The sequence below is a fragment of the Entelurus aequoreus genome, linkage group LG02 (assembly GCF_033978785.1).
Source record: "Entelurus aequoreus isolate RoL-2023_Sb linkage group LG02, RoL_Eaeq_v1.1, whole genome shotgun sequence".
In the NCBI taxonomy this organism is placed as follows: domain Eukaryota; kingdom Metazoa; phylum Chordata; class Actinopteri; order Syngnathiformes; family Syngnathidae; genus Entelurus; species Entelurus aequoreus.
Window position 1 is genome coordinate 94,610,289 of NC_084732.1, and position 12,579 is coordinate 94,622,867.

The 12,579-nt window shown below is 39.2% G+C and overlaps 1 protein-coding gene across 1 annotated transcript in view; it reads left to right on the forward strand.

Moving 5' to 3' along the window:
- Positions 1 to 12,579, forward strand: part of LOC133642582 (glypican-6-like) — a 414,767-nt gene that overhangs the window by 288,557 nt on the left and 113,631 nt on the right. Inside the window, exon 3 of the mRNA XM_062036862.1 lies at positions 10,589 to 10,980. Coding sequence (XP_061892846.1) covers positions 10,589 to 10,980 — 392 coding nt within the window. The remainder of the gene's footprint in view (positions 1 to 10,588; positions 10,981 to 12,579) is intronic.

Consider the following 12,579-nt stretch of genomic DNA (forward strand, 5'->3'; position numbering starts at 1 on the left):
TCCATGAAAGTTCAATAATAAGGTTGCTTTAACCAAATTAACAACACCGAAGAACAACTCGACCTCCGATCAAAAATGCTATTCACACACAGCATTAGCATATTGGAACAAGGATGATGTGATAGAAAAAAAAAAGGAATTATATCATTAATCTATCTGTGGCAGCATTGGAGGAAGTTATGCGCATGTTTCTCTTACATCTATCATACATGTGGTGCATTCAAAGACCCACGATTAAAGTTGGAAATAGAGGTGTTACTAGTTTTTAAAGATAGGGAGGCGTATCCCCCAACAGATGTACTAATAATAATATAATATTAATTATTATTATTACTAGTATTAGTTTCATTATGATTCGTATAATCTACTGATTTATATATATATATATATATATATATATATATATATATATATATATATATATATATATATATATATATATGTATGTGTGACTATTTCATCTCTACAGGCCTGTTTCATGAGGGGTTTCCTCAATCCTCAGGAGATTTGCTGAGGATTGAGGAAACCCCTCATGAAACAGGCCTGTAGAGATGAAATAGTCTTGTGATTTTTTCCCACACATACATATTACGCTCTACCACGGTATCGAGCACTATTTTTTGGATAATCTAATTAAGACATATATATATATATATATATATATATATATATATATATATATATATATATATATATATATATATATATATATATATATATATATATATATATATATATACTGATGAGAGTATTTGGTGAACATCGTTTTGTCCTACTCATTTCGGCAGTTCTTGAACTCACCGTAGTGTGGACTGTGACGCAACAGTTTGCTTACATGTAAAATCTTCCACTCCTTCTTTGTCTCATTTTGTCCACCAAATGTTTTATGCTGTGCGTGAATGCACAAAGATGAGCTTTGTTGATGTTATTGACCTGTTGGAGTGCTAATCAGGCATATTTGGTCAGTGCATGACTGCACGCTAATCGATGCTAACATGCTATTTAGGCTATAGCTGCATGTACACATTGCATCATTATGCCTAATTTGTAGGTGTATTTGAGCTCATTTAATATCCTTTACTTTTATCCTCTTTGTATTTAATTTAGTTTTGCATGTCTCATGACACATTATCTGTATGTAATATTGGCTGCATTTCAGATAGTTGTTTGTGTGCCATGTTGTTCCAGACCACAGCAAACATTACCTAGCTTGCCAAAGATTGTACTAAATCTATCAAAAGAAGACAGCTTGCCGTTTCCTTTAACTTGGACACACACATCTATACCTTTGGCCATTAAATGCCAGTAATTTCCAGGAGTTATCTCACCTTCTGAGTAACCTCTGATGTACTAATGGTTTCTAATGTTGTAAAAATGTGTAGAATGAATATTACATTTCAACATGTCTGTCAACGAAGATTTGCTTCAGCCTGCGACGCATAGTCATTTTGATAGTAGGCTAATATAGCTAATATACTTATGGTTTATTTGAAACAGGGACAGATACCGAAACATAGATATCTGAAACAGTCGTCCAATGTATGCATCATAGTGTTTGTAGCCAAAGCTCATTTACAACACTTGTCCCCAACAACAACAACAACAACAACAACACAGATCTAACATCATTAAAATAGGAAAATAAAAAGAATGAGGCAAAGAGGAGTCGATAATAAGGATAATAGTAATAATACAGACAAAGTGCAAACTAGATAAAAGACAATAATAATAATAATAATAATAATAACACTGAAAAAGTGCAAACTATAAAAGAACCAATTGGTAAAAATTTGTAAAAACTAAACATGGGAACACGATTGTTGCTCAACTAGCCACAATTTTGTTTGTTTTTTGAAAGTGACAAGTGCAGGTATACTTTTCAAAGTGTCAGGTAGAGAGTTTTGATTGATTGAGACTTTTATTAGTAGATTGCACAGTACAGTACATATTCTGTACAATTGACCACTAAATGGCAACACCCGAATAAGTTTTCCAACTTGTTTAAGTCGGAGTCCACGTTAATCAATTCATGGTAGAGTTCCGTAGTTGTGGTCCTTTTATTGAAAAACATAGACCCTTACCTCACGTTTTGTCTTCATTATAACACTTATATAAGTATATGTGGTCCATTACGGCTCTTTCAACGTTTTGGGTTGCTGAACCCCTGGACTTCGTAGTGTCATGTCTAAGGATATTTTCAATCATCCAGCTCAGTTTATTCTCAGAGAATCCAATCGATTGCAACTGGACAGTTCAGTTTGTCTTAGAAGACCAACATAGTTGGTACACTAATTGATATCTGAGCTGAATACTCTTATTATCTTAGAAGTCTATGAAGCCGATTATTTTTAGAATTCAAAAAATGTCACAACACCCGTTTATACTGTGTGTTCATACTTTATATCCATCTGGAAAGCTTTTTTTTTGTACTGCTTGCAGAGAGCCAACTTTACCTGCTCAGTACACATGGGACTGCTTGTCCTTGATTTAGGGCCAATCGGAAAAAAGCCCCACAGGCGTTCAATATTTAAACAAAGGTAGGTGTAATGGCAGGTCGCTGTGCTGCAGAAATAAAATGAGCGACCAGGGACCTGTTCCCCCTCCCTCTAGGACGGATAGTGATCGGGTCAAACAAGGGAACGGATCGTGGTCTGACTGAAGATAAAACTAAACTACAACAATGATAATGCATTGTGGAACAGGTGGAACAGATTCCACAGTTATGTCAGCATATCAACAATATCCAGTGTTTCCCATAAAATGCCAAGATACCTGTGGCGCTGGGGGCGTGGCTATGGGCGTGGTCACCATGACATCATTGAGTAATTTGCATAATTTACTACAATGATTTCATTTTCTCTAAAAAGGCTAAAAAAATGTATACTTACTAATTAATTATAACAGTTTTGTTTTAAACGTCCATCCATCCATCCATTTTACAATATAATTACAACACTTTATGTACATATTTATATACAGATTTGAACAATAAGTTATTCACTGAAATATATTTATTAATTGTGGTTCTTACAAAATATATATCTTATAAGATATAAAAGCTAAAATGTCTCAGAGCTCTGCCCCTGTAATTAGTGCATACTAAATAATTTAACTTTAGCCTACTACTACAACCATATTATTTACCAGCAACATAAAGTGAAACAGAGGCAGAGGTGTCCTGCCACAGTCAGTAACAAATAAACAGAAAACAGTAGTGGTGGTAGATAGACACAGAGCTTCATCAAACATCTGATCCACTGAACAAAGAGCTCCAAAAATCTTGAACTTTAGACTGCCATCAGTTTTAACCATGTGTTTCCTACTGCCTGCAGACTTTGCACCCTTTGTTATATACACATGTTGTGTTTCTAATATAAATACATTTAATAAAGTCAAATACAAATAAGGCAACAGGAGAAGTATCCTACACTTCTCTTTGGTAAAGTAAATCTGAACAGCCGATATGGGAATCTACATCAACTATATGATTTGCCTGAGAAGCTGGAGAGGACAAAATAAAAAAAATAAAAAAATAAATAAAAAAATTATTTGTTATTTGTGGGGGACGTAATTCTTTCGTGGCGGGCCGCCACAAATAAATGAATGTGTGGTAAACCCTGATATGTATATATGGTTAGAATGCTGAAAATGGAAAAACCTGGAACAATCGATAGGATTGAGATCTAGGCTCTGATGGGCCACACCTCAAATTTGATTTTGGTGCCCTTCAAAAGGTTACTGACCAATTATGATGGTTGACCATATATCATCCGTATCAGACGATTTTCATTTGAAAAAAAATATGTGAGTAGGTAATGTTGATCACAAACACCAATCCCCACTGGCTGAGACTTTATTGTGTGAATGCTTTGGAGCATTCCCACATATGGTGTTCTACACCAAAATGCATCTATTTATTATTCAACAACTTCTTCTTCTCCAGATTTTGGCGCTCTGTAACATCCACATTTTTTCATCCGATTCAAACCGTTCCAACTTCAAACTGTTCAGCCTATTCGGGAATCGCGGACTTTCCCTTAACAAATTCCAAAAATTCCCAGATTTCCCAGAAATTCAGGTTTTCCGAGGTATTTTTCCCATTCAAAATGAATTGGCCATTTTTCAACTAATTCAAACCGTTCTGATGAAAATGTGGTTGCAGGAAAACATGCTGAACATTCGCTTCTTTAAAACCAGGAGCGACTTCTGTGGCAAATTAGTCCAAGCTTCTGACCGGAACTTATTTACTGCTTGTCCGTAGAATAGAAGCTAGCGGCAGACATGAACTGAAGCGAGTACTTACTGAATGTGTCCCTCGTCTTGCTCATCTAAATGAGAATGCGGTCATTTCAATTGAACCCATAATAGCGCTAACATGGCGGCCCGCCAAAGCTTTTCATTTGGCCCGTCGAACATCGCCCAAATAGGCTTGAAGAAACCTTTTAAACTGGAGTTAGTCATGTATGCAGTACTGTCGCCACCCCGCAGGGGGCAACAGCGAGGCATATGTGTCACGATGACGCGGAAGAAGACTACTCATTCAACCCTTGGAAAAAAAATCGAAATAAATTGCAAAGGATTGTAAAGGATACACAACTATCGAAGAGTGGCATTCATATGTTTTTAATATTCAGTGTTTTATTGATCATAGTAAATATTGTATATCCCCCCTTCTTTATTTTAAATGTACATTCTGGGTGTCCAATTCAGTTAAAAACTGTAAAATTCAATTCTGTTTTTTTTTAGGTGGTCGATTTTAACGTTTTTAGAACTCTATCGGACATTGTGACTTTTGGTATTAGTGTTCCTGAAGAAAAGGGACCCAAACCCACATACTGTACAGCAGATTTTTTACAGCTAAATGTGCACATATAATTTATACATGCATACACCTTGGCCCCCACCAGACACATTTTTTTTAATCTAAATGTGGCCCTCGAATCAAAATATTTGCCCAGCTCTGATGTAGATGATCTATATCTGCTGTACAGATTTACTTTAGAAAAAAGAAGTGTTGGATACTTCTCTTGTTGTTATGGTTTACAGAGGGGAGATGACGGCTCAGACACCAGGGGGAAGTAATGTTCAATGGTTTATTATATATATATCGTCAATATATATATATAATAAAAATAAACAATACTAACTAACGATACTAAACTAAGGAATGGAGTGTGTGACCAAAATCCAAGAGTGTGTGTGGTGTTAAACTATGTGTGTAATTAACTGTTGTGTGTTACCGTGATGTTGGATGGGGAGGCAGACAAATCCAAAGGGGGGCTAGGGAAAAGGGGGTCCGTGATCCAAGTGAGGTCTGTGGGCAGAGAGAGAGAGAGGCGACAAGGTCCGTGTCCAGGCGGGGGTCGAGGATTGAGGGAGGCGGTCGAGATCCTGGGCAACGAAAGGAAAACATTGCGGGCACAAGGGAGAAGACAGGGCACAAATCAAGCCACGGAGAGGAAACAAGGAGAGAGAGCATAAAGATTGTCGCTTACGGTTCACCATCGAGAAACTAAGTTCCCGCCAGGATCCTTGGGTCCGCTGGTCCTTTATACAGCTCCCTCTCATCAGGTCCAGGTGCGCTGATTGCGGATCGCCCACAGTTTAAAACAGTTCAAAGTCTCAAGATCCACAGTTCTATTGCGTAATGATGTCGTTTCCACGGATCCTTAAGGGAATCATTTGAAAAATTGGCAAGCGATTCCAATGAATTGATACACTGGGAACCGGTTCTGAACAAGAACTGGTTTTTGATTCCTTCTTTTTTTTACTTGCATCGAACAAAGAGAGCCCGGTTTTCCAAGTCAAAGTCCTTGTGTGGTAAACATACTTGGCCAATAAAACTGTTTTTTAAAGTTAAAGTACCAATGATTGTCACACACACACACTAGGTGTGGCAAAATTATTCTCTGCATTTGAACCATCACCCTTGATCACCCCCCTGGGAGATGAGGGGAGCAGTGAGCAGCAGCAGTGGCCACGCCCGGGAATCATTTTTGGTGATTTAACCCCCAATTCCAACCCTTGATGCTGAGTGCCAAGCAGGGAGGTAATGGGTCCCGTTTTTTTATATAGTCTTTGGTATGACTCGGCCGGGGTTTGAACTCACAACCTACCGATCTCAGGGCGGACACTCTATTCTGATCAATGTCGGACAGCATTTTTGAGATAAGATCCCAAAGAACTGATCATTTTGTCCTCAAGTGTGTATATTTGCTTAACGTGGTCAAGACCATGGTTGTTATTGTATAAAATAACATTCTTTGTCAAGGACATTCCATTTTCACTTGTTTGGTGGATGACAAATGTTTTCTTGACTTTTCTCTTCAGATTGTGGGCTTAACCTGATTGTGTCGCTGCCACTCCACGTTCTGAAGTAGTTGGATGAAATTTAAAAAGACAAAAAAAAACCCACACCATATTCTGTCCTTGGTGTTGAACGACATCTTTTTTTTCTCTCTCTGAGCTTGTATTATTTGTGTGCTTTGCGTCAACTGATTAAACAGTCCTTAAAAGAGTCTTTGTTTTCAAAGTTAATAAAAAGAGAAGAAAAGTGGGCTTTGAGGTCATTTTTGACGAAATGAATGGCAAATCTGCTCTCAGCATACCTTTAGATTGACGTGTAACCTGTCTTATACGTAGCAATTGGCTATGTCGCGGTCGTGCAGATTCTTGCAAATTCAACCAATCCCTGCGAATTATGCTCGGCCTTGCAACTTTGTCCAATGGCCGCAACTTCCCCGCATATTTTGATCAATTAGCGCCCTTTTCGGCAATCAAATTTATTTCTGAGCGGCGCTCTACTGAGCACGTCAACTGTCTAATGCAGTGGTTCTTAACCTTGTTGGAGGTACCGAACCCCACCAGTTTCATATGAGCATTCACCGAACCCTTCTTTAGTGAAAAATAAAATGTTAATTTTTTTTCAAATTCAACACAAATGTATATGTTTTTGGTAACACTTTAGTATTGGGAACATATTCTAAGTAACAAAGACTTAATTTAGAGTTTTTTGGTTAGGGTTAGGGTTAGGGTTAGGGTTAGGGCCAGGGTTAGAGGTTTAGGGTTATAACAAGGCCATGCATTAATAAGTACTTAATAATGACTAGTTAAGAGCCAATATGTTACTAATTTGCACGTTAATAAGTAACTAATTAATGGTGAATATGTTCCCATACTAAAGTGTTACCATGTTGTTTTACTGGTGCATAAAATGAACCGTGCATGAACATCACCTTGTTCAAACAACAAAACCAACACAGTGCATAAACTCACAACAAATTACACACCTGCAAATCAGTCTGACTTCTGCTGTTGCCGTATCCGTAATACGCCGATAGGGAGAAGTTTTTATTTACACGATGAGTCGGGTGTGTCTTGACCTCCGCCGAACCCCTGAGCCCGACTCACCGAACCCCTAGGGTTCGATCGAACCCAGGTTAAGAACCACTGGTCTAATGGATACGTGTTTCTTGTGTAGACTAGTGTTGTCCTGATACCAATATTTTGGTACCCGGGATCAAAATGTATTTTGATACTTTTCGGTACTTTTCGATACTTTTCTAAATAAAGGGGACCACAAACAATGGCATTATTGACTGTATTTTAACAAACAAATCTTAGGGTACACTAAACATATGTTTATTATTGCAAGTTTGTCCTTAAATAAAATAGTGAACATGCAAGACAACTTGTCTTTTAGTAGTAAGTAAACAAACAAAGGCTCCTAATTAGTCTGCTGACATATGCAGTAACATATTGTGTCATTTATCATTCTGTTATTTTTTCAACATTATTAAGGACAAGCGGTAGAAAATGAATTATTACTCTACTTGTTCACTTACTGTTAACATCTGCTTACTTTCCGTTTTTACATGTTCTATCTACACTTCTTTTAAAATTTAATAATCACTTATTCGTCTGTTGTTTGGATGCTTTACATTAGTTTTGGATGATACCACAAATTTGGGTATCAATCCGATACCAAGTAGTTACAGGATCATACATTGGTCATATTCAAAGTCCTCATGTGTCCAGGGACATATTTCCTGAGATTATAAACATAATATACATTTAAAAAAAACCAAAGAAGATGTTGTTATGCCAAAAAATATTGATGTAATCATAGTAGTATCGACTAGATACGCTCCTGTACTTGGTATCATTACAGTGAATGTCGGGTGAAGATCCACCAATTGTGTTTGTTTACATTTTGTGTAGTGAAGCATGTTTCGGTATTCCTCGTCCTGCAGGGATGATACTTGTAAGAAACTTACTTTATTTGTCGCCATGGAGACCAGGATTAGTGACTACAAGTAGCTTCAACACTGCAGACTGCGGCTGGATGTTAGCCGCTAGCTAGCTAGCCATGTCTTAAAGCACCTCTTCCTGTGAGGGCGTTTCAGTGTTATAACTTTCACTTTTATCTTTACTTTTCAAGCCAAAATGCGTCCGTTCTCCCTTTTCTGTCTACACACTGTGTCTTCTTGTAAGTACTCTGTGATTGTGCACTGCCGAACATGCCTGTCTGCTCATAAGCAAGCAATGACACAACGGGGGAAACAGGTGGGGGACCGGTACTTTTTAGAGGCGGTATAGTACCGAATATGATATTAGTTTTGTGGTACTATACTAGTACCGGTATACGGTACAACCCTAATATAGACAATGCAGGAACGACAACATGAAACAACATATCAACCCTTAATTGCTCAAAGGTTGCAAATTACGTTTTCTAGCATCCCTTCCACCTACTTCTGGTCCCTGTCTATGGTACTAAGCCTTCTGGGTAATGTAGTAAACAAATATTTAGCAACACACCAGCGTCCTGACCTCCGTGTGTTCATGTATTTCTATATTTATTTAACCTTTATTTATCCAGGGTATGGCAATTAACAACATGCTTTCATTTGCAATGCTGACCTTGCAAAGAGGCAGCATTTACATATTTGAGGTAACGCACCGTGTAACATATGTAAAAGTAATTACAAACCCCAAAACCAGTGAAGCTTTTCAACTTATATTCAATTGAATAGACTGCAAAGACAAGATACTTAACGTTCGAACTGGAAAACGTTATTTTTTTTGCAAATATTAGCTCATTTGGAATGTGATGCCTGCAACATGTTTCAAAGAAGCTGGCACAAGTGGCAAAAAAGACTGAGAAAGTTGAGGAATGCTCATCAAAACACTTATTTGGAACATCCCACAGGTGAACAGGCTAATTGGGAACAGGTGGGTGCCATGATTGGGTATAAAAGCAGCTTCCATGACATACTAAGCCATTCACAAACAAGGACGGGACGAGGGTCACCACTTTGTGAACAAATGCGTGAGCAAATTGTCCAACAGTTTAAGAACAACATTTCTCAACCAGCTACTGCAAGGAATTTAGGGATTTCACCATCTATGTCCGTAATATCATCAAAAGTTTCAAAGAATCTGGAGAACTCACTGCACGTAAGCTATGATAGTACGGACTTTCGATCCCTCAGGTGGTACTGCATTAAAAAGCGACATCTGTGTGTAAAGGATATCACCACATGGGCTCAGGAACACTTCAGAAACCACTGTCAGTAACTACAGTTCGTCATTACATCTGTAAGTGCAAGTTAAAACTCTACTATGCAAAGCGAAAGCCATTTATCAACAACACCCAGAAACGCTGAAGGCTTCACTGGGCCCGAGCTCATCTAAGATGGACTGATGCAAAGTGGAAAAGTGTTCTGTGGTCTGACGAGTCCACATTCCTAATTGTTTTTGGAAAATGTGGCCATTGTGTCCTCCGGAACAAAGAGGAAAAGAACCATCCGGATTGTTATAAGCGAATAGTTGAAAAGCCAGCATCTGTGATGGTATGGGGGTGTATTAGTGCCCAAGGCATGGGTAACTTACACATCTGTGAAAGGACCATTAATGCTGAAAGGTACATACAGGTTTTGGAGCAACATATGTTGCCATCCAAGCAACGTTACCATGGACGCCCCTGCTTATTTCAGCAAGACAATGCCAAGCCAAGTGTTACAACAGCGTGGCTTCATAGTAAAAGAGTGTAGGTACTAGACTGGCCTGCCTGTAGTCCAGACCTGTCTCCCATTGAAAATGTGTGGCGCATTATGAAGCCTAAAATACCACAACGGAGACTGTTGAACAACTTAAGCTGTACATCAAGCAAGAACGGGAAAGAATTCCACCTGAAAAGCTTCAAAAATGTGTCTCCTCAGTTCCCAAACGTTTACTGAGTGTTGTTAAAAGGAAAGGCCATGTAACACAGTGGTAAAAATGCCCCTTTTTGCATTGTGTTGCTGCCATTAAATTCGAAGTTAATGATTATTTGGCAGAAAAAAAATAAGTTTTTCAGTTTGATTATTAAATATCTTGTCTTTGCAGTCTATTCAATTGAATATAAGTTGAAAAGGATATGCAAATCATTGTATTCTTTTTTTTTTTTTACGACTTACACAACGTGCCAACTTCACTGGTTTTGGGTTTTGTACTTATTTTACTCGTGACTAGTAAAAGTAACGGCGTTATTAAGTAACCCCGTTTTTCCTGACACTTGTTCCTCTGCCACGTCAATCCCTTACAGAATTTTTCCTGGAGCTCCTGGATAATTCCGAGAGGTCACTGAGCAGCATGTTCACAAGGACCTTTGGGAAGCTCTACATGAAGAACTCGGAGGTGTTCCAGGACCTGTTCACGGAGTTGAAGCGCTACTACACGGGGGGCAACGTCAACCTGGAGGAGATGCTCAACGACTTCTGGTCCAGGCTGCTGGAGCGGATGTTCCAGCTGTTGAACTCCCAGTACCACTTCACGGACGATTACCTGGAATGTGTCAGCAAATACTCGGATCAACTCAAGCCCTTTGGAGACGTGCCCAGGAAACTGAAGGCTCAGGTCACCAGGGCTTTGATTGCCGCGCGGACATTTGTCCAGGGCCTCATGGTCGGTCGGGAAGTCGCCAACCGGGTCGCCAGGGTGAGTTTTCCTTCTGTTGCTATTTTGACCGTTTTTGCTTATGATTCTGTTATGTCGAAAAAGGGTACTTTTACTCTTAATGATTGTAGAAGATGCCCTCAAGTGGGTTCCTCAGACCACCACACACTGCCAGGAGAGTCCGGAATTCTGGGTATAACACTGTTTTATTTTCACCCAATGGTGCAAAGTCTTTTGCTTTTCAGCACAGTGTCTTTTCTGCGTCCGTGTCTCTCAACAGCACCTCCAACTACAACTACGAGTAGTTGTAGTTGGCGACAGGTGATTAGCTAATGTTGCGTCGGACCAGTTCTTCCTCCCAGGGAATCTAAGTTACTTGTCAATCCCAAGTTCTTTCGATGACATATATGCTTAGTAAGAAGGACCATCAAGACAGAATTGGAATATTTTCAAGTTTTACTAAAGCTTTAGGAGATCAGTTTAACCAAAACATTCATATAGGCTACTCTAGTTCATCTGACATTCAAATGGAAACACCAACTCCTTTGCACACAAAGAAAACCCCCATCTCTCCCCCTCGCAACACTGATAAGGAAAGAGTGGGTGTCGTATTTCACATTCCAAGGGTGAAGACACTAACCAGGCATCTGAAATGTCTAAAGAAACTGGTAGAATATACAAAGGAAAAGTACTAGCTACTCTAAACATGGCCATGTAAAAAGAAAGAACTCTTCAACATATATGCATCCTCCACACTAACAAGGCCCTCCTGGGCCATCACAGCACCTGTCGTTTAAAAAAAACGAAAGAAGATGTTGTTATGCCAAAAAATATTGATGTAATCATAGTAGTATCGACTAGATACGCTCCTGTGCTTGGTATCATTACAGTGAATGTCAGGTGTAGATCCACCAATTGTGTTTGTTTACATTTTGTGTAGTGAAGCATGTTTCGGTATTCCTCGTCCTGCAGGGATGATACTTGTAAGAAACTTACTTTATTTGTCGCCATGGAGACCAGGATTAGTGACTACAAGTAGCTTCAACACTGCAGACTGCGGCTGGATGTTAGCCGCTAGCTAGCTAGCCATGTCTTAAAGCACCTCTTCCTGAGGGCGTTTCAGTGTTATAACTTCACCTTTATCTTTAGTTTTTAAGCCAAAATGCGTCCGTTCTCCCTTTTCTGTATACACACTGTGTCTTCTTGTAAGTACTCTGTGATTGTGCACTGCCGAACATGCCTGTCTGCTCGTAAGCAAGCAATGACACGACGTGACGACGACAGGGGAATGGCGGGGGTGGGGGACCGGTACTTTTTAGAGGCGGTATAGTATGAGTCCATCACCGCACCTGTCGCTGTCTTCGAGGCCGGTCCGGACACACCCCGATCCGCGGCAGGCCCGCAGGCCACGCCCCCCTCCACAATGATAAACCGCAGTAAAATTCCAGATGGTTAGTAATATAGTTTTTAATTAAAAATGACTTAAAACCAGGACTGATTACTGCACAACCTGCCTCTTTTCGCTAGCTATCTTTAATGCTAATTTCATCATATTTTGCTATGATGAGCGTTATTGGCTGCACTTCATCTTTGCTTTTGCGTTGTATTGTTCTTTCAGTTCAGCAGAAAGCGCACTACAAA